This window comes from Sus scrofa, chromosome 6 (genome assembly GCF_054392235.1).
Source record: "Sus scrofa isolate SSC_HxYL_T2T_F1_AM1 chromosome 6, Sscrofa_HxYL_maternal_Yorkshire_Landrace_v2.0, whole genome shotgun sequence".
Taxonomy (NCBI): domain Eukaryota; kingdom Metazoa; phylum Chordata; class Mammalia; order Artiodactyla; family Suidae; genus Sus; species Sus scrofa.
This window is the reverse complement of record NC_139388.1, coordinates 61,255,800-61,278,698: the sequence shown is the minus strand read 5'-3', so window position 1 is coordinate 61,278,698 and position 22,899 is coordinate 61,255,800. Positions and strand designations below refer to the sequence as shown.

General features: G+C 47.1%; 1 protein-coding gene across 1 annotated transcript in view; it reads right to left on the bottom strand.

Moving 5' to 3' along the window:
• Positions 1 to 22,899, bottom strand: part of LOC110261288 (uncharacterized) — a 43,739-nt gene that overhangs the window by 18,436 nt on the left and 2,404 nt on the right. Inside the window, exon 2 of the mRNA XM_084965679.1 lies at positions 15,944 to 16,019. Within this exon, the coding sequence (XP_084821805.1) occupies positions 15,944 to 16,019 (76 nt within the window). The remainder of the gene's footprint in view (positions 1 to 15,943; positions 16,020 to 22,899) is intronic.

The following is a 22,899-nucleotide window of genomic DNA, read 5'->3' as shown; positions in this document are numbered from 1 at the left end:
AAAGAATAAATGTAATGAATGAAGTGAGAAAACACAGCAAAGACAGGACAGCAGCCAAAGCGAGACAAAATAATGATAGTTTAGCCATTAAACAAAGTCAAGGTTCTTTGAGTTTCTCCTTACAGGCTCCAGAGAACATTCTGAGCCACGTGCTTTGAGCTGCGTGGCAGACACCAAAACCCCATCAGGGGGGAAGATGCTGACTACATGGTGACCAGGCTGTAGCCATGACACAAGCTGCTCCATCCTGTACCACCACAGGGACGGGCCTCCAGGAAATGAGAAAAAACAGCCCCTGGAACTGAAGATTTACTTACATAAAAGAATCAAGACGCTGGCCGGTGGCAGCTCTTGGACCCTGTCCAGCAGGACAGACAGACATCTGGGCGTCCACAGACTTGCTGCAGGAGGGTGAGTGGCTGTGCTGTGTGCAACCAAACCCCCTTCCTATCCACCCTGGGCTCTTCCTCCCCACAGTAAACCTGTTCCTTTTGTACTAGTGACGGGTAACCCAGTGGGAGAGAGGAACAGTTGGACCTCAGCCCTCCTGGTGAGCTGACTCTTTGGGGTTTGGGTTTTTTGGGGGTTTGGCCACACCCAGAGCACAGAGACATTCTGGGGCCAGGGATCAAATCCAAACCACAGCAATGACCCAAACCACAGCAATGACAATGCCAGGTCTTTTTTTTTTTTTTTTCTTTTTTTTTTCCTTTCTCTTTGTGTCTTTTGAGGGCCACACTGCAGCATATGGAAGTTCCCAGGCTAGTGGCTGAGTCGGAGCTACAGCTGCCAGCCTACACAGCAGCCACAGCCTCGCCAGATCCCAGCCACATCTGTCACCTGTACCGCAGCTCGAGGCAACACTGGATCCTTAGCCCACTGAGCAAGGCCAGGGACTGAATCTGCATCCTCATGGATGCTAGCTGGGTTCTTAACCCACTGAACCACAACAAAAACTCCAATGCAAGGTCTTTAACCTGCTGAGCCATTAGGAAACTCCAATTCTTGGTTTCTTTGGATGCTAGCATTTGGTTTCTTTGGAGGTGTCATCTGTGTTTTGTTTTTCTTGTCTTTGTGGATGGGGAATGTGCCCCTTGGGGCACACTGTAGAGAAATGTTGATTATAGCTGTGAACCTATGACTAAAGGGGAAAAAATGATTTAATACTGTGTGGCCACAATATTCTTTAGACTCTGAAGAAAACTGGCTAAGATGAAACTCTTGAAATTCCAGAATTGGCTCATTTTGCATATGCAGGTAGAGAAAGCTGGCTTGCTAAAATACTTTTTTCAGAATTCTGACCTTGAGAGAACAAAAATATTCCTAGGAGAAAGCCGGAAGTTAATTCTTATCGTGTACCTGAAATACAAACACAATCCACTCTGCCTAAGACTTCGGCTTTGGTTAATTAATGGAACTTCAAAGCAGAGGGGTAAAGGGGGGGAAAGAGGCTTTTTTTTTAAATACTCGAGTAAGTAAATTTAACTTATTCAAACTGTTATTTTTCAATTTTGCACATGCCAGGTAAACTGTCATGACACAGTGACACATGAGGCTACGATTCCCTATCCTTCCATCTGCCTGTTGTTTCTTATTAAAAGAGGGATCCTTGGAGTTCCCATCGTGGCTCAGTGGTTAACAAATCCCACTAGGAACCATGAGGTTGCAGGTTCGATCCCTGGCCTTGTTCAGTGGGTTAAGGATCTGGCGTTGCTGTGAGCTGTGGTTTAGGTTGCAGACACAGCTTGGATCCCAAGTTGCTGTGGCTCTGGTGTAAGCCAGTGGCTACAGCTCCGATTCGACCCTAGCCTGGGAACCTCCATATGCTTCGGGGAGCAGCCCAAGAAATGGCAAAAAGACAAAAAAAAAAAAAAAAAAGAAAAGAGGGATCCTTGTTTGAAAAAGGTGAGGATGCAGTTCCCGTTGTGGCTCAGTGGTTAACATATCTGACTAGGATCCATGAGGACACAGGTTCGATCCCTGGCCTCGCTCAGTGGTTAAGGATCTGACATTGCTTCAAGCTATGGGGTAGGTGGCAGATGCAGCTCATGGCTGGCGTGGCTGTGGCTGTGGCGCAGGCCTGCAGCTGCAGATCCAATTCAACCCCTAGCCCGGGAACTTGCATGTGCTGCAGGTGATGCTATAAAAAGAAAAACGAAAACAAAAACAAAGAACCAGGGGTTCCCACTGTGGTGCAGCAGGACCAGCAGCATCTCTGCCGCGCCAGGGTGCAGGTTCAATCCCCAGTCCCAACAAAATAGGCCGGAGGATCCGGTGTTGCTGCCTCGTGGGTCACAACTGCACCTCAGATCTGATCCCTGGGTGGGGAACTCCATATGCTATGGGGTGACCACAAAAAAGAAAAAAAATTTAAAAAAAGAAAAGAAAAAGAATCAAAACAAAACCTATGCAACAATCATACAATTAGAGCTGTTTTACGATAAAGAGGGGAAATACAACAAAATGTATAAACTAATGTTTTACATTAAAATATTTGATTCAGGAGTTCCCGTCGTGGCACAGTGGTTAACGAATTCGACTAGGAACCATGAGGTTGCGGGTTCAGTCCCTGCCCTTGCTCAGTGGGTTAATGATCCGGCGTTGCCGTGAGCTGTGGTGTAGGCTGCAGACGCGGCTCGGATCCCACGTTGCTGTGGCTCTGGCGTAGGCCGGTGGCTACAGCTCCGATTCGACCCCTAGCCTGGGAACCTCCATATGCCGCGGGAGCAGCCCAAGAAATGGCAAAAAGACAAAAAAAAAAAAAAAAAAAAAAAAAAAAATCTGATTCATGATTATATTTTAAAATAGACCTATGAGATCTCTTCCTGTCTGGATATACATATGTCTCGTTATGATTATGTTTCTCTGTTATTGGATAATATTGTGGAGGTTGATTTGTAAGTGAGCTCTATTTAATTGGCTTAAAGGAAAATAAGTGCTAATAAATCAAACATTTCTCTTTTTTTGTCTTTTTTTTTTTTTTTTTTTTTTTTCCATTTCTAGGGCCGCACCCATGGCATATGGAGGTTCCCAGGCTAGGGGTCCAATCGGAGCTGTAGCTGCCAGCCTACACCACAGTCACAGCAACGCAGGATCCGAGCCACGTCTGCAACCTACACCACAGCTCACGGCAACGCTGAATCCTTAACCCACTGAGCAAGGCCAGGGATCGAACTGCAACCTCATGGTTCCTAGTCGGATTCATTAACCACTGCGCCACGATGGGAACTCCCTTTTTTTTTTGTATTTTTTTAATTAAAGCACAGTTCATTTACAAGGCTGTGCCAATTCCTGCTGTACAGCAAAGTGACCCAGTCATTCATAGAATATACATACATTCCTTTTCATTAGATTACCTTCCCTCACAGCCAATCCCAAGTGACTGGATACAGTTCCCTGTGTTATACCTCATTGCTTATCCATTCTAAACATAAGAGTTTGCACCGAGGAACTCCAAACTCCCAGTCCATCAAACATTTCTAAATACAAAAGAAAATAACCCAAATGAATTTCAAGTTCATGGGATGTGGAAAATATTCAATATTAAATTAATAGCTGGTCGAGTTCTCACTGGGGCACAACGGGATCAGTGGTATGTCTGCAGGGCTAGGATGCAGGTTTCATTCCTGGCCAGGCACAGTGGATTAAAGGATCCAGCACTGCTGCAGTGTGGTTAGGTTGCAAGTGTGGCTCAGATCCGATCCCTGGCCTGGGAATTCCATATGCCTTGCGACAGCCAAAAAAAAAAAGAAGAAAAAAAAAAGAAAATGTTTACTAAAAGTCAATAAATTCATATTATAGCTGTTACAAAATTTGTCAGCAAGAAAATTAACTTAGTGTGATATTGTCATAAATAATAAAATAGAGCTAGGAGTTCCCGTCATGGCTCAGTGGTTAACGAATTCGACTAGGAACCATGAGGTTGCGGGTTTGATCCCTGGCCTTGCGCAGTGGGTTAGGGAACTGGCATTGCCATGAGCTGTGGTGTAGGTCGCAGACGCGGTCGGATCCTGAGTTGCTATGGCTCTGGCATAGGTGGGCGGCTACAGCTCCGATTCGACCCCTAGCCTGGGAACCTCCATATGCCGCAGAATTAGCCCTAGAAACGGCAAAAAGACAAAAAAATAATAATAATAAATAAATAAAATAAAATAGAGCTAAATGGTACAAAAAGTTTAGGTAAACACTTTAGAAATAATTATGTTTTTCCAGATTCTTATTAGCTTGAAACTTTAAAGTTTCGCCAAATTAACTTAAATGATAAAAATTCACTGGAAATGTAGGTCATTTTAAACTAAAATAAAATGCAGGAACACTGATTGCTAGACAAAACTAAATTTGTCTACTTTTGCCTTCTTAAGAAAAATAAAATTGAAATATTTATCTTTTCTTTCTACCTGATCCCTCCAGAAATTAGAAACTCTCAGGTTCCCAAAAGCCTTGTCAGATGAACAAGGAAGGTCACCTCTTGACAAATTTAAGATCTCAAAATATTTTGGGGACAAGGAGAAAACAAAAATTCACCCAAGTTTATAGAAACTGCAGCTGGAATCTGTGATAAGCCCTTGGTGAGGTTCTCCTGTCCCTGAGAGGCCTTTTAAAAGTTCAGTCTTGGGGGATCCCGTTGTGGCGCAGCGGAAATGAGTCCAACTAGGAGCCATGAGGTTGCGGGTTCGACCCCTGACCTCGCTCAGCGGGTAAAGGATCTGGCGTTGCCGTGAGCTGTGGTGTAGGTTGCAGACGCGGCTCGGATCCCACGTTGCTGTGGCTGTGGTGTAGGCTGGCAGCTGCAGCTTTGATTGGACCCCTAACCCGGGAACCTCCATATGCCGCGGGTGCGGCCCTAAAAAGCAAAAATAAATAAATAAATAAATAAATAAAAGTTCAGTCTGGGAGTTCCCACTGTGGCTCAGTTGGCTCAGTGGGCTAAGAATCTGACTAGTATCCACGAGGATGCAGGTTTGATCCCTGGCCTCACTCAGTGAGTTAAGGATACAGAATTGCCATGAGCTGTGGTATAGGCTGCAGGTGTGGCTTGGATCCTGTTTTGCTGTGGCTGTGGTGTTGGCCGGCAGCCGCAGCTCTGAATTGACCCCTAACCTGGGAACTTCTGCATGCCCCAAGTATGGTCCTAAAAAGAAAAACAAAGTGCAGTCTGAGATTCCTTATGAAAAGTTCCAAAGCAACCAATTAAAAAAGCCGATGTGATCAATTAACCAGACTTATTTTGCAAACACATTAATTTGGCCATATTTGGTAAAAATGAGGATAATTTTGGAGAGAAAAAGATTACATTTCAACAGATGTTAAATTCCAGTTTTGTTCATAGAGATCAGTACTTACTGTCTAAAACTCCTATCCCCAAATAGGTCTTTGCTGCTATGGTACATTATTGTAAAGTTTAACTGAGTTATTAAAAGATATTCTAGGAGTTCCCGGAATGGCACAGCAGAAACGAATCCGACTAGGAACCATGAAGTGCAGGTTCGATCCCTGGCCTCACTCAGTGGGTTAAGGATCCGGCATTGCCATGAGCTGTGTGTGGTGTAGTGTAGGTCGCAGATGCCGCTTGGATCTGGCGTTGCTGTGGCTCTGGCGTAGGTTAGCAGCAACAGCTCCAATTAGACCCATAGCCTGGGAACCTCCATATAACCAGAGTGCAGCCCTCAAAGACAAAAGACAAAAGACAAAAACAAACAAACAAACAAACAAACAAAAGGAGATATTCTAAGCTTGCTTCCTTTTATTTATTCATTTATTTAGGCTGTACTCAGGGCACATGCAGAAGCTTCCAGGCCAGGAATCAAAGCTGCACCACAGGAGTTCCCTTTATGGCTCAGCAGTTGACAAACCCGACTAGGATCCATGAGGTTGCAGGTTCGATCCCTGGCTTCGCTCAGTTGGTTAAGGATCCGGCGTTGCCATGAGCTGTGGTGTAGGTCACAGATGTGGCTCGGATCTTATGTTGTCGGATCTTATGTTGCTGTGGCTGTGGTGTAGACTGGCAGCTGTAGCTCCGATTCAACCTCCAGCCTGGGAACCTCCATATGCCGTGGGTGCAGCCCTAATTAGCAAAAAAAAAAAAAAGCTGAGCCACAGAAGTGACAATGCCTGATCCTAAACCCACTAGGCCACCAGGGAACTCCTCTCAGCCTGTTCTGAAGCTGATCACTGTAATTTACCTTTGGATAAAGATCAGATGCCCCATGATCTATAACTAGCAGATTATACATACTGGAAAAAGCATCATTTAAAGAACTGTCTCCCCAATGTAGATGAAAGGCCACTTATCAGGCATTCTTTTTTTTTTTTTTTTTTTGGCTGCACCCATGGCATATAGAAGTTTAGGCCAGGGACAGCAGTGACTAGAACCACAGCCATGACAACACCAGCTCCTTAACTGCTAGGCCACCAGGGAACTCCTTACCAGGTAAAGTACATCATGCACCAAGAAATTGAAGGTAATTAACTCTTAAGTACTTACTCCTCCCTTGAGAAGAGCCTTTGCTCTTCTACAGACTGGTCCATAGAAAGGACTGCTGACCCCAAACAACGTTTACACCAGGATGGGAAGAAAACAACGCCGGTGGCAGGCAGGAGACCCAAGAACGCGGACCAGGCTTGTGTGGCTACTTTAATTGGACCATGTACCAAAGGTCTGTCTCCGTGTCAAAACTGAAAATTACTGTTTGACTTCTAATCATGCTGTTGCCCAGAGTGTTTAGGGGAGGAAGATCATTTACTTGTTTTTCGTTTGTTTGTTTGTTTTTTAATGGTAGCATCTGCAACATATGGAAGTTCCCAGGCTAGGGGCTGAACTGGAGCAGCAGCTGAGGGGCAGATCGCAGCTGGCGGCAAATGCCGAAAACTGAATTGGGCAAGGCCAGGGGTTGAACCTGCATCCTCACAGAGATAACACTGGGCCCCTGACCTGCTGCGCCACATCAGGAACTCCAGAAAATCATTTTCTAAGGGATTTTTCACAGTGTATGACTGCTCCTGAGATATGCCAGTGCCCGCTGTATTTTTAAGTCTATTGCTGAACGCCTGTGTACAGTGCTAATGTGACAACTGTGTATGATAACATGGAAATTTTCTCATGCTAAGGTATGGGGGAGTCCTTCCGGCTCATACATGATTTAATTTGAGCTTTAAGCTAACTGAAACAGCCTGTTTGTGGCCTCTGAAACCTGCGCTGTACATCTGCTTTTGCCATTAAGGAGAAACGCATGAAGAAAATCAGAATAGAGTAATTGTGGTTCTGACATTCGAAATCAAGTAGGTGGCCACTGTGGGTTCAGACACATTCCTCTCTTACCAAGAACTGGCATTTTCAAAATTTTATTAGATGGAAGGGCACCACCAACTGTTCTCAAAAACAGCAGCTGTTAACAGCTGCAAGCTGCAACTTTACGGCTTCAAGGTTTCCTCATATCCCACTTTAGATACAGCCATGAAACAGCTCAAGCCATAGCCTCCCAGCAAAAGACACCAGATTTTTCCGCCAGAAGAATATTAGCTAATAAAGCTGCCTTACATTATAGTTTGGCATTAAAAAAAAAAAAAAAAAAGAAAAGAAAAAAACAGAGACCAATAGCTCCTGCTATGTATAATTAATACCCTGGGACAAGTTAAAACGCATATATAAAATACTTCAAAAGGCTACTTGGTTACTGAATAGTTGTAAAAAAGCAACATTCCAGGACTTACTTTCCTGGTTGCTGTCTGAAATAGAAAGACTCTTTTGAGAAAAGCTATAAGGGTGTATTTGATCATGAACCTCAATATAACATGTCCACTACTTTTTCAATGTTTGTCCAGGTGCTGTAACAACATAACCAAAAAGAGAAGTAACGACACTATGGTATAAAATAGATGATGAACGAGAACCTACTGCGTAGCACAGGAAAATCTACTCAATAGTTTTCGATAACCTATATGGGGAAAAAAGAATGGATATATCTGTATGGATGACTGATTCCTTTTGCTGTACGTCCAAAGCTAACACGACATTTGTTAAGCCAACTAAACGCCAATACAACTTTAAAAATAAAAATAAAAAGTAAAAAGGATACAAACGTTCAGGTAGGCAAGGTGAGTAAATTCTGGAGATCTATACACGGCATGGAGACTACAGGTAAATATACTGTCTTGTATACTTGACAGGGGCTAAGAGGGTAGATCTTAAGTGTTCTCACAGCACACACAAAAAAAGAAGAAAATGATCAATAAGACCAGGTAGGAGTTCCCGTCGTGGCGCAGTGGTTAACGAATCTGACTAGGAACCATGAGGTTGCGGTTCGATCCCTGGCCTTGCTCAGTGGGTTAAGGATCCGGCGTTGCCGTGAGCTGTGGTGTAGGTTGCAGATGCGGCTCGGATCCCGCATTGCTGTGACTGTGGCGTAGGCTGGCGGCTACAGCTCCGATGAGACCCCTAGCCTGGGAACCTCCATATGCCGCGGGCGCGGCCCAAGAAATGGCAAAAAAAAAAAAAAAAAAAAAAAAGGCCGGGTAAGGGATACGCTAACTAGCTTATGATAATCTTTCACAATATGAAAACATATATGAAACATTAAGTTGTATTCGTTAAATAGGTAAAAGGTTTTACAGTCAATTCTACTTCAATAAAGCTCTTAAAAGGAAAAAAGAAAGACAAGCAGTGTTTTCAGGATACAAAATACTGTTGCGAGGCTTGGAACTAGAGATTACTTCCAGTTCTGCCCATTTGCTGAATCGAGGCAGGATGACACCTCATTGCAGCAGGAAGCGGCCGGGACAGTCTATGTCCTGTTCCTTCAAAGAGTTAGATGAAGGTAAAACAGAAATGGTAGGCGTTCCCTGGTGGCCTAGCAGTTAAGGATCTGGCATTGCCACGGCTGTGGCTCGGGTCCCTGCTGTGGCGTGGGTTCGATCCCTGGCCCCAGGAACTTTCACATGCCGTGGGCACAGCCAGAAACGAACACACAAACAAACCAGAAATGGTAACGAAGATGGAGTGCCTCTGCCAGGTTTATGATTTAGCTCTCCATCCAAAACGTGGCTCCCTTTCCTCGAGACTGAGGAGTCAAAAAACGGGGAGAAACTGTAACCAAGCAGGACCTTAGGGGACCTTCCCAGAAGAGGCCCTCCTCCATGTCCTGCGCCTGCCTTTTGTCTGCAGAAAAACTTTACTCAGGAAGCGGGATGGACTGGGAACCTGGGGTTAACAGATGCCAACTATTGCCTTTGGAGTGGATAAGCAATGAGATCCCGCTGTGTCGCCCTGGGAACTCTGCCTAGTCACTTGTGATGGAACATGATGGAGGATAATTCGAGAAAAAGAATATATACATGTACATGTGACTGGGTCACCTTGCTGTACAGTAGAAATCTGACAGAACGCAGTAAACCAGCTATAATGGAAAAAATAAAAGTCATTTTAAAAAACAAGCAATTTTAGCACAAATTAAAAAAAAAAAAAGGAAAACTTTATCCAAAGAATACAGTTCATCAGAGAAGGGAGAAAATTCGGAAAGGACAACACTCAAGCCAGACAAAATAGTTTGTTTTGTTTTTTGGTTTTTTTTTTTTTTGCCTTTTCTTGGGCTGCTCCCTCGGCATATGGAGGTTCCCAGGCTAGGGGCCCAATCGGAGCTGTAGCCACCGGCCTACACCACAGTCACAGCCACAGCAATTCGGGATCCGAGCCGTATCTGCAACCTACACCACAGCTCATGGCAACACTGGATCCTTCACCCACTGAGCAAGGCCAGGGATCGAACCCGCAAGCTCAGGGTTCCTAGTCGGATTCGTTAACCACTGCACCACGATGGGAACTCCAAAATAATAATTGTTCAGCCATTAAACAAAGTCAAGGAAGGACCTTTAGTTTCTCCGCAAGGGCTGTGACATCCTGAGCCATGTCCTTTGAGCCATTTGGCAGCGGCTGAAATCCTCGCCAGGTGGAAGACGTTAATTCCATTTCGCCCACAAGCACATGGACCCCAGACCAACAGGAACCAGAAGGTTGGTGCTGACCCCTGACAGCCTCACCACCCAGCCACCCCAAGTATGTCCGTGAGCTGATCACACCCCCCATAAGGCCACTCCCTCAAAGTGGCCAGGGAGTTGGGGCCTTTTAAGCACCAACCCCTGGACTCCTGGCTTGGTGCCTGCCACAAACGCACTTTCCTTCACCCCAACCTGCTGTCAGTGGATTGGCTTTACCGCATGCAGCCAAGGGGATTCAAGTTTGGTACAGTAACAAACCCGACATCTCCCGGGCAAACGCCCCAAATCCTCTTTTGCGTCTTTCTCAGTGGATCTGAAATTTTCTTCATCTGTAACCTAAAATGCTAAAAACAAACAAACAAACACCAGAGGGAACCCACAAAATGGTCTCTGAAATTGTTCCTATGTTACTACTCCATATTACTACTCAAACTGCATATGATTCTTTTTTTTTTTTTTTTTTTTTTTTTTTCTCTTTTTAGGGCCACATCCGAGGCATATGGAAGTTCCCAGACTAGCGGTCGAATCGGAGCTACAGCTGCTGGCCTACACCAGAGCCACAGCAACGTGGGATCTGAGCCACATCTGCAGTCTACACCACAGCTCATGGCAACGCTAGATCCCCGACCCACTGAGTGAGGCCAGGGATCCACATCCTCATGGACACTAGTTGGTTTTGTTTCCGCTGAGCCCCGGCGGGAACTCCCTGCATGATGATTCTTGACCTGCCAAAACACCTGAGAAAGGTCAGCAGTGGAAGGGATGCTGTGGGGCACCCCTTTGATCTGTCACCTAAAGACAAAGCACTCATCTTCCAACACCCAAAGATCCCTATGGGCTCAGCTCAGGCCACACTTTTAACAGCACTGGAAGAAAATGCCTTTTTTTTTTTTTTTTTGGTCTTTTCTGGGGCCGCGCCCACCGCATATGGAGTTTCCCAGGCTAGGGGTCTAATCACAGCTGTAGCCACCGGCCTATGCCAGAGCCACAACAACACCAGATCTGAGCCGAGTCTATGACCTATACCACAGCTCATGGCAATGCCGGATCCTTGACCCACTGAGCAAGGCCAGGGACTGAACCCGAAACCTCATGGTTCCTAGTTGGATTCATTAACCACTGAGCCACGACGGGAACTCCAGGAAAATGCTTTTCTTTGCCTACATCTACTGCCTTCATTCCTTCTTGGGTTGGATCATGAAATACCCAATGAAACCAACGCACAGAAATCTCAGGATCATCAGTTCTGTCCCAGGGAACCCAGGCCATGACACTGAGGCACCCCAAGCCATGCAATTCTCCCCCAACTACACAGAAACGCAACTCCAGGTGCTCCGGCCAGAACTGGGACATCGCTTGCTGCCAGGTCCACACACCCCTTGAGCCTCCATATGTCCTTCACTGGGCTCATCTCGATGCCCGCACCTGCTGCCCCCTCCAGGCTCCCCTCCAATTCCCCCATTTCTCTACCTCTCCTCCATGCGTTCACGGGCCACCAGGGCCAAAAGGCACCAGGACTACTCAGCAAAGGAATCTCAGTAAGAATAGTCAGAAGCTGCCACCCAAAGGACATTGAGCATTCAGCATGAAGGTTAAGGAGTCGGCGCTCCTGGGAAAACTTACAGCAACCTGGGACGTGATGGAGTGCCGTTACAAAGGCATTTCAATTCAGTGGTGAAGTCTCCAATTGAGAGGGTCCCCAGTTTTCTTGTCTCCTGTTCTCTCCACGCACAGGCAATAAAGACACCCTAGTTCTTTGAGGGGAGACGCCTTCATGCCCCCCGCCCCGAGGTTCCAGACTTCTGCCCTCCCTTAGCACAGCGAAATCACCACCCCTGACTGTGAGCAGATGGATGGCTGGAAGGCAAGAGCTCCCGTCCAAGGAAGGAACTGGTCCCTGGGTGTGCACAGCCTGGAACCCCTGGGGTTACAGCAGAGCAGTGACACAGCAGATTAAACATAGGGACACCTCAGCGCACTGCAGGTGGACACCAGTTCGGCAGGGGTTTTTATTTTATTTTTTGTCTTTTTGCCACTTCTTGGGCCGCTCTCGCGGCATATGGAGGTTCCCAGGCTAGGGGTCGAATCGGAGCCATAGCCACCAGCCTATGCCAGAGCCACAGCAATACCACATCCGAGCCACATCTGCAACCTACACCACAGCTCACGGCAACACGGATCTTTAACCCACTGAGTGAGGCCAGGGATCCTAGTCGGATTCCTTAACCACTGAGCCACGACGGGAACTCTATCGGTAGGGGTTTTTAGGACTCCCTATGTCTTCTGGCTCTCATTTTTGAGTAATTAAGTAGCCACATGGGTAAGGCTCCATTACAGCTGAAAGGTCCAAAACAAATGTGGGAGCCTCCTCATCACCTACCCTGGTCCCTTGACGCTCCCTGAGGATGACTCAGCCCAACCACAGTCCCAGCATCGAAACACGTCCCCACAGTGAGATGCTGCAGTGACCCTGGGAGGAAGACAGATGCTGTGAGCCCGTCAAGGAAGGGAAAACAGGAAGACTCCAAATCAATGGAAAAGAGAATTTCTTTCTTTTTCTTCCTTCCTTTTTTCTCCACACCCACAGCATGTGGAAGTTTGGGGGGCAGGAACTGAACCTAACCGGTCACAGCAGTGACAAAGTGGCTACAGGGACAACGTTGGATCCTTAACCTGCTGCTCCACAAAGGAACTCTGAAAACGGAATTTTTTTTTTGCTTTTTAGGGTCACACCTGCAGCACATGGAGGTTCCCAGGCTAGCGGTCAGATCAGAGCTACAGCTGCCAGCCTGCACTGCAGCCACAGCAACGCAGGATCTGAGCTGCGCCTGTGACCTACACCACAGTTCGTGGCTCAGCAGGTAACGAGCATCCGTGAGGACGTAGGTTTGATCCCTGGCCCCGCTCAGTGGGTTAAGGATCCGGCGTTGCCGTGAGCTGTGGTGTAGGTCGCAGCTAGCATCCGTGAGGACGTAGGTTTGATCCCTGGCCCCGCTCAGTGGGTTAAGGATCCGGCGTTGCCGTGAGCTGTGGTGTAGGTCGCAGACTCAACTCGGATCCCGAGTGGCTATGGCTGTTGTGTAGGCCAACGGCTGCAGCTCTGATTTGCCCCTAGCCTGGGAACTTCCAGATGCCACAGGTGTGGCCCTAAAAAGCAAAAAAAAAGAAAGAAAATTCCATCTTGCCACAGGTGCAAACCGCCCGGCAAAATCATTGACATCTTTATCAAGTACCATCAAAATAGTCTAAAATTATTTACTAATTACCAAAGAACTTGCCCAAAACATAAGATAAAGTGGAGACAGGAGGCAGGCCTCAAACAAACCTTAAACACTAAAAGAAGTATTTTGTAAATTTTTTCTTGTAAAATTCTGAGGTGAAAGTTAAAAAAAACTGAGAATATATGATATTAACTGCATGAGTTGATTATACAAGACCACCAACGCTTATGTCAGAAGTTTACAATCACTTATAGGGAAGCAGAAATGAAACGAAACCAAGATTTATTCCAAGCAACAAGAAGAATTAAATGTAAAAAAATGAGACAGAAAAAAGTGAATCCACCAGAAACGCGTTTAATGTTCCTTCAAAGAGGCCTCACCTAGAGACAGAGGCAGTCATTTCTTGCCCCAGGCTCCTCGTCCTTGTCCTCTCTCCCAGGTCAGGAAAAAGGAAAGGGGGGGTGACCGCAGACTGTCTTGAGTCAAGTCACTGCCCTCTGGCTGACTAGGGGACTGGAAGTGGAAGTTAGCCTCTCATACAAGCAACTGCAAAAGGCCAAAGCCTCATGGCAAGGTTTGCAATGCTCATCCTCATCTGCCTAATTGAAGCCAACAAATTTTAAGTTTACTGCATTCTGTGGAGTTCCCGTCGTGGGTCAGTGGTTAATGAATCTGACTAGGAGCCATGAGGTTGTGGGTTCGATCCCTGGCCTCCCTCAGTGGGTTAAGGGTCTGGCGTTGGCGTGAGCTGTGGTGTAGGTCACAGATGCTGCTCAGATCTGGTGTGGCTGTGGCTGTGGTGTAGGCTGGCCACTACAGCTCTGACTGGACCCCTAGCCTGGGAACCTCCATATGCCGAGGGTGTGGACCTCAAAACACAAATAAATTAATTAATTAACTGACTACATTCTAAAGCCGCAAATCAAACATCACAACTTAAATCACCCACATCCAAACATCCCACCACCCTCCCGGATCCAGTCTCCCCTCTACCTGCACTACTATGTGTTTCCACGTCATCCTGCTTATCCGGCTCCCTATTTCATCTGTCTCTTTTTGTTTCCCTCTGCTCTCCTGTTGACTCTGCCCTCCTCTCGATTCCTTCCCTCACTCCTGTCCTGCCCCACTCTGCATCTTGTTCCCCTCTTTTTTAATGATTAAAAACTAAAGCATAGTTGATGGAGTTCTCGTCGTGGCGCAGCAGAAACAAGTCTGACTACAAACCATGAGGTTGCGGGTTCGATTCCTGGCCTTGCTCAGTGGGTTAAGGGTTAAGGACCCCGAGTTGCGGTGAGCTGTGGTGTAGGCTGCAGATGAGGTGATTCGAGTTGCTATGGCTGTGGCGCATGCCAGGGCTACAGCTTCGACTCAACTGTTAGCCTGGGAACCTCCATATGTGGAGGTGCGGCCCTAAAAAAAAAAAAATTTTTTTTAAATAAAAATAATGCTGCTTTCCACTAACCTTTCTCATTGTCCTAAATCTCTGTATATTTCTGCCCCTTCTCCCAACTCTGCTCTCTCTCTGAGTTAGAGGCTGCATTCCCTCCCTCCCCACTCACTCTGGCCCGCCAGTGGCCATGCTTCCTGCCTGCTCTCTTTCTGCCTTTGCTTGGAGTGTCACCCCAAGACATGAAGCTCTGAAGCCCACGGTTCCACCTTCTATCCTCTCCCCCAACTCTGGGTGAGGGGCCTCATCGCTGTTGCGGCCCCGCTGCCCCTTCTACCGCTTCCCCCTTGTCCTTCTCCAATCCCGGCAAATGATTCATCTGCTACTTTTTTTTTTTTTCTTTTTTGTCTTTTGCGGCCTATGGAGGTTCCCAGGCTAGGGGTAGAATCCGAGCTGTAGCTGGCAGTCTACAGCACAGCCACAGCAACGCGGGATCGGAGCCGCGTCTGCGACCCACTGAGCGAGGTCAGGGATCGAACCCTCAACATTCAGGTTCGTTAACCGGGTTCGTTAACCACTGAGCCACAACAGGAACTCCATGATCCACCTGCTACTTCCAAGACTTAATCTCTTTCATGTTACTGTCCTCTATGTCCCCATAGGTTCATCATCATTCATTCCTCCTCTTGGTCGCTTTCTGTCTTTGCTTCTCTGGATCCCCCTTGCTCACACCTTTACAGAGATGGAGACTGAATAAAATCCCCCGCCTACTGGAAAAGCACATTTTCCAGGGGGTGGGATTTAAGCCTGAAGATTTTGGGTGCAGAGGTCAACCCCCCCCCCGCGCGCGCGCCGCAGGATGCGGGGAAGGGCTGACGACGCAGGGGAGACCTGCGGGGCAGAAGGACCGGCCTGAGGGGACGCGAGGACAGAGGGGCTGCAGGGAGGGTGTCTCCGGAGAGGGCGGGTTCCCGAATCCCAGGACCAGGGGGAGGATGCGGCCTCTCCAGGAGCGGGGCGACCGGCGCTGCCCCCAGGGGCGGGGTACACGGACCCTCCTCGCCGAAGAGGACTTTCCAGGGAGATAGTAAACGGTTTTATGAAGACAAACGACAGGAAAGGTGGCATCTACGTGGACCGAAGGCAGAAAAACCAAGGGCTCCGGGAGCAGGCACAGAGCGATTGCAAAACCAACGGGAATACCCGACCTGTAGCGGCGACGTCTGGATTTGTTTGGGAAGAGGGGCGGGAGCTGGCTTTTTCGAACCGTGGCGGCCCCCACACCCTGAGGAAGGAGTACAGGAGACCGCGAATCACAGATTTGTGCGAGAAAGGAGAAACTTACCCCCTGCAGCGTGACCTTCACTCCCCGCTTCCGGTTCCCTAAGAAACTGCGCAGGCGCAGAGTTAGGGGGCGGGGCCTGGGGGAAGGATCCCGAGAGGGCGGGGCGGGGCGGGGCCTCGGGGCTCCGAGAGCCCAGGGAAGGGGCACCGGGCCTGAGTTGAGGTTGCTTCCCGGTGCCTCGGAAGTGATGATTCTGTTACTGTTTGGACCGTTAGCATACTTGGTTGAGTTTTCTTTTATTGGCTTCACTCGGGGCATAAGGAGGTTCCCTGGCCAGGGGTTGGATGCGAGCCGCAGCTGCCACCTACGCTGGGCTGGGGATGGAACCCAAGCCTCCGTAGGGACCCCAGCCCCTGCAGTCAAATTCGTAATTCACTGCGCCACAGCAGAACTCCAAGAACAGTTTTAAGGTAAAAGCTTTCGGTTGTGTGGGCCCCTGCTCGGAATGCTTTCAATAAAAAGCTGTGGTTTGGGGGTTTGGTTTTTTTTTTGTTGTTTTTTTTTTTTTTTTGGCAGGCTCACAGCCTGTGTTCCCGGGCCAGAGATCACACCTGCGCTGCAGCTGTGGCAACGCTGGATCGTTAACCCGCTGCATCACAGGCAACGTGCAATAAAGAGCTGTTTTTGCCTGGCTGGTGGTTCCTAGGTCCCGCTCCTGAGGTTGGAGCAATTCAGTGATTGGAAACGTGGGTCGCCAGGTGGCTGCTGTGGGGAGGTCTTTGGATCTGGGAACATTTCCTGCCAGCAGCACTAATTAAAGCAGTGTGAGGAAACAAGAGCTGGGCTTGTCTCTTTTACAAGCTAGAATGAGAAATATAAAAATTCTCCCCGAGCAGAATGGGCCATTTCATACCGACATCCTACAGAACAGCTGTTTCATTTCTATTCCTCTTTCACCCAGAGGAAAAGCTCAAAACTGCTCAGTTCCAGAGACTTGGGGACAAAACATGGGGTCTGAGACTGGAGGACAAAGGCATGTGATAATATCCCTCACTAACCATAATTTTCAAAAGAGCAGTACATTCAAAAAACATTGTTGTAAGTTGCAGTTTTTCACTGTTCCTTTTGCTCAAGTTTTATTTGCCTTTTAAACCCACCCAGTTTTATTTAGATGTACTTGACACACATTGTTGGGTGAGTTTAAGTGGCACAGGGAAAGGACTAGTTACCGCATAAGTCTAGTTAGCATGTCATCATATAGAGGCAATCAAAAGCAAAAAAAAAAAAAAAAAAAAAAAAAAGGAAAGTGTTTCTTTTACGAGAACTGCATTATTCATTAAAATACTTGCTCTATTCCACGCTTACCTTTAATAACTTTCAGAGAAACTTGTTTATGGAATTATGGTTAAATAAAAATAACTAAACATAATGCAATTTCAGATAGATGGCATGTAATTAGAAAGTTTCACTTTTAATTTTCAAATCATAATGCATTTTAAGCTCTGTGTTTTCTATTTCTGAAAGTTCAGTCCAGCTTGGATAACAGAGCCTGGAAAATATACAGCTTTCAGAAGACACTGAGATTTACTTTGCTCTAAAGAATAATTAAGCTGCAATATTTCTTTTTTTGGGGGGGGGAATATCTTGCGTGTGTGCGTGTGTGTGTGTGTGTGTGTGTGTGTGTGTGTGTGTGTGTTTGTGTGTGTGAATTTAAGCAGGCCAATATTCACAGCAAGGACCTCATCTGCATCTCCTCCCAGGCCCCACAAGTCTCCACAGCAAACACCTACCCGGCTTGCTACACACCACTGTCCAGGTAGAGGAGATAAGACGCTGATGTTCAGCATCGCCCCCAAGGAAACAAAGAGAAGGTGAGGCAGGGTGGGGTGGCGAATCAGCTGGTGTGTCTGAGCCCTGGCAACCCCACCACCCTCTCTGCTGGGGCTCACATTCAGTTTGGGGAGGTGCTTATTCTTAGGCCCATCTCCCACCGTGGCCACCCTCAGGCCACACCAGCTGTCGTCATGAGGTTCTTCCCCCCGGCTGAAAGTGATTTTGATGGACTCAAGGTTATAGCTGCTACTTTGCTGGGGGAAGAGAAGTCTGTTTCTTTTTTTTTTTTTTTCGTCTTTTTGCCATTTCTAGGGCCGGTCCTGCGACACATGGAGGTTCCCAGGCTAGGGGTCGAATCGGAGCTGTGGCCACCTGCCTACGCCAGAGCCACAGCAACGCGGGATTCGAGCTGCGTCTGTGACCTACACCACAGCTCACGGCAACGCCGGATCGTTAACCCACTGAGCAAGGGCAGCGACCGAACCCGCAACCTCATGGTTCCAAGTCGGATTCGTTAACCACTGTGTCACGACGGGAACTCCAAGAGAAGTCTGTTTCTGCTTGTTTTTTGCTTTTTAGGGTGGCACCTTCGGCGTATGGAAGTTCCCAGGCTAGGGGTCGAATTGGAGCTGCAGCTGCTGGCCACAGCCACGGCCACAGCCACGTGGGATCTGAGCCTTGCCTGCACCCTACACCATAGGTCACAGCAACGCCAGATTCTTAACTGACTGAGTGAGGCCAGGGATCAAACCTGCATCCTCATGGTTACTAGTCAGATACTGCTGAGGCACAATGGGAACCCCAAAGGGTGCTCTTTGTGTGCACAGAAAGTAGGTGTCAAGTGGGTTAAGGATCTGGCATTGTCACTGCTGTGTAGTGGATTCTATCCCTGACCCTGGAACTTCCACATGCTGGAGGCCCCCCAAAGCAGGTGCTCCAGTGTGAGCCCTACTCTATCCCCAAACCCAGCTGCACTGCCCTCTTAGCAGGCTGGCTTCACCCTCCCAAGGGACCAATGTTTATTCCCCCTGTTATTTTGGGGGAGGTGGGAAGGCAAAGGGGGATTTTTGTACAAGCCTTTTCTCTTGCAATCAAGCTTTCAAAACAACAAGGCTTGACGTTCCTTGGCGGCTCAGCAGGTAAAGGATCTGGCGTTGTCATTGCTGTGGCATGTGTTTGATCACTGGCCCAGGTACTTACACCATGTGTCTCGGGCATGGCCAAACATAAAACAGCCAGTCTCAGAAGAGGATGAGAACGGCTCAGCGGGTTAAGAACCCAACTAGTATCCACGAGGACATGGGTTCCATCCCTGGTCCCGCTCAGTGGGTTAAGGATCCAGTTGTTGCTGCTAGTTGCTGCTAGCTGCAGTGTAGGCCACATATGCAGCTCCGATCTGGCATTTTGTAGCCGTGGCAAAGGCCAGCAGCTGCAGCTCCAAACCTACCGCTAGCCTGGGAACTTCCATATACCCTGGGTGAAGCCAATAAAAGACCAAAAGAAAAAAAAAGTGGTATCAGAGTTCCCGTTGTGGCACAGCAGAAATGAATCCAACCAGTGGAATCCATGAGGACACAGGTTCAATCCCTGGCTTCGCTCAGTGGGTTAAGGATCTGGTGTTGCTGAGAGCTGTGGTGCAGGTCGCAGATGCGGCTTGGACCCCACATTGCTCTGGCTGTGGTCTAGGCTGGGAGCTACAGCTGCGCTTCAACCCCTAACCTGGGAACTTTGATATGTCTTGGGTGGCGGCCCGAAAAAAACAAACAAACAAACAAAAAGTGGTCTCCAAAATCATGCACTATCTGTGGCCCTTCCATGTATATTTTCATAACACCAGCTCAGCCTCCGCTAATAGGCTGTGAGAACACTACAAATGATGACTGCAAGGAAACCCAGGGAAGGGAGTTGTGTAACAGAGAAGCATGGAACACCTTCGCATTTGCTGGCTGCACACCCGCATATACGCAGTGCAGAGGCACTGTGCGTGAAGAATCCGAAAGAGCAGTGAGGAGTTTGCTGGTGGCACAGAGGGTTGAGGCGCTGGTATTGTCACTGCTGTGGCTCAGGTCACTACTGTGGCATGGGCTCAATCCCTGACCTGGGAAATTCTGCATGCCCATGGCTTGACCGAAAAAAGAAAAAAGAACTAGTTATCATACACGCAAACTAGCAAACTAGTCAAGCTAGGTATCACATAAGGTACTTAACAGTACCATTAGTTACACATAATTCATCTTACCTTTGCTTAGTAACTGGGATGACCCGCTGTGTTAGCATATAATCTAGAGAGAAGTGGGAAACAGTTTTTCTACCTTTAGGATATAGGACATTGCTTGTTAGGCTCCTGCTCTCCCACATAAACTGGTTAAAAAAATAAAAAATCCCTAGGTTGCAAAGCTGAAAAATCCTTATTTAGTTTTGTGGAATGAGGAGACAAAGCCCAGCGACTGGAGCTGGGACAGGTCTGTAGGGGCACTCTCACCGCCTGTCTTGCATCATAAAAGGCTCCACAGTGACTCAGGCCTACATCTGGAACAGGAGATGTCTCTAATACCCAGCAGGAAAGGAAAACACTCTGTCCCATGATGGCCGGGTTGTTCAGAGGCTGCAGCAGCCCAACTGAGTTGAAGCTTTCAAACTGTGGACCTAAACCTTCCTCCAAGGGACTCGGGTTATCACAGCCTATCCCAACTCGCCTGTTTTCCCTATAAAAGAAAGAAAGATTTCCTTCTTTGATTTCTGGATATGCCTACGGTTACTTGCATGATCTGAATTCCAATTCCAGTTATATTAACAGCCAATAAATGAAGCAATTCCCTATCTATACAGTACACTTAAACGTCTGCTTCAGTGGCTCCAAAATGTATGTAATAAGCTTTATCTATCTTTCTTTAAACGATGCTTTATCTAGTACGTATCATCTCCTGGTCATCATGGGGCCTCTGATAGCCACCCAAAGATCAATAAAAGCAATCAGGGAGTTCCCGTCGTGGCGCAGTGGTTAACGAATCCGACTAGGAACCATGAGGTTGCTGGTTCGATCCCTGCCCTTGCTCAGTGGGTTAATGATCTGGCGTTGCCGTAAGCTGTGGTGTAGGTTGCAGACATGGCTCGGATCCTGCGTTGCTGTGGCTCTGCCATAGGCTGGCAGCTACAGCTCCGATTAGACCCCTAGCCTGGGAACCTCCATATGCCGCAGAAGCGGCCCAAGAAATGGCAGAAAAAAGACAAAAAAATAAAAAATAAAAAGTAATCAGCTTCAGAAGCAAGCTTAGAATCCCTTCTTAATTAAACTTTACGATGTCACAAAGCAAGGAATAACTTTTTGGAAAGTGAGTTTTAGACTGTAAACACTGACCTCAAGGCACAAAATGAATTTAATATTTGTTGAAATATTATCTTTTTATTTAAAATGTCCCTCATTAAAAAAAAAAATATATATATATATATGCATATATAAAGCCAAGTTAAGACTATAGAAAGCATGCCAAGTAGAAAACACATTTTCTAACCACTTTTTCTTTTTCATTGTAAGGGCATCTGCCCTGCAGCAAGGGAAGGCTTTCATTCACCAAATAAAAATGGGGTTTGCCCGGGACCTGGGAAGAACCAAGTGGCCTCCTTGGAATTCCCAGAGCCCTGACAGTTTAATTCTCAGCTATTGTTAACCTATTTTTTTGGGCCACACTCATGGCACGTGGAAGTTCCCCAGGTCAGGGATTGAACCCCCACCACAGCAGTAACTCTGAGCCACTGCAGTGACAATGCCAGATCCCTAACCTGCTTCGCTGCAAGGGAACTCCTTGTTTACCTACCTTAATTTCTCTGATTTAGGAGCACACTTGCTATGCTACAAGGATATCAGGAAACCAAAGTCTGACAAGGAGGTTAATTTTTGTAGAGGTAGAATACACTGTATCTACATGTGCCATCATCTTGACAGATTTTCTTGCTGTTGCTTCTAATTTGACAATGTTTCTCCTGTAATTTAATCTATCAGATAATCCTATTTAGTTTAATAATTTTTGAGATGCCTCAAGGGCCCTCTGAAGCACCCCAAAGTGAGCTGCAGGTCAGAGTTTTAATTAGAATTTGACACTCAGTAAATTTCTTTTCTTTTTTCTTTTTTCTTTTTTTTTTTTTTGGTCTTTTTGCCATTTTCTAGGGCCACACCTGCGGCATATGGAGATTCCCAGGCTAGGGGTCGAATCAGAGCTGTAGCCACCGGCCTCCACCACAGCCACAACGCAGGATCTGAGCCTCATCTGCGACCTACACCACAGCTCACAGCAACGCTGGATCCTTAACCCACTGAGCAAGGCCAGGATAGAACATGCAACCTCATGGTTCCTAGTCCGATTCCTGAACCACTGAGCCTCGATGGGAACTCCTACACTCAGTAAATTTCTTAAACACGGAGTTCCTCTTGGGGCTCAGCAGGTGACGAACCTGACGTAGTGTCCATGAGGATACGAGCTCAATCCACGGCCTCGCTCAGTGGGTTAAGGATCCAGCATTACCATAAGGTTTCAGCTCTGATTTGACTCCTAGCCCAGGAACTTCCAAATGCCACAGGTACAGCCCTAAAAACAAAATTTGTTAACTATATAAAAAAGTTTAACACTTGGTCAAATAAAATCATAGGTTATTTTGAAACAGTACTCATGCAAAGTAACAGATTTCAAAACCAAATACAAATTAAAGACAATTTCAAAACAGACACAATCAAAAGCACTATCAAGACAACCTTGTTCCTGGACTTCCGTTGTGGTGCAGAGCAAACGAATCCGACTAGGAACCATGAAGCTGTGGGTTCGATCCCTGGCCTTGCTCACTAGGTTAAGGATCTGGCATTGCCATGAACTGTGGTGTAGGCTGCAAACATGTCTCGGATCCCACATGGCTATGGCTGTGGCCTAGGCCCAGGTGCAGCCTTAAAAAGACAAAAGACCAAAACAAAAAACAAATAAACAAAAACAAACCTTGTTCTCTTTTAACAAAGACCAAATCCAAGTCTTGCCTCAGCTACTCCTAAATATTCTAGTTTCTCTGCAAAGGGAATTAAGGTTTCAGTGTTTTATTTTATCTGAGAAACACCCAGCCATTCAAATTTTGATCACCCAATTTAGCACACCCCAAGATTACCAAATATCTGGAGAGATCATTCTCCTAAAACAACCCAA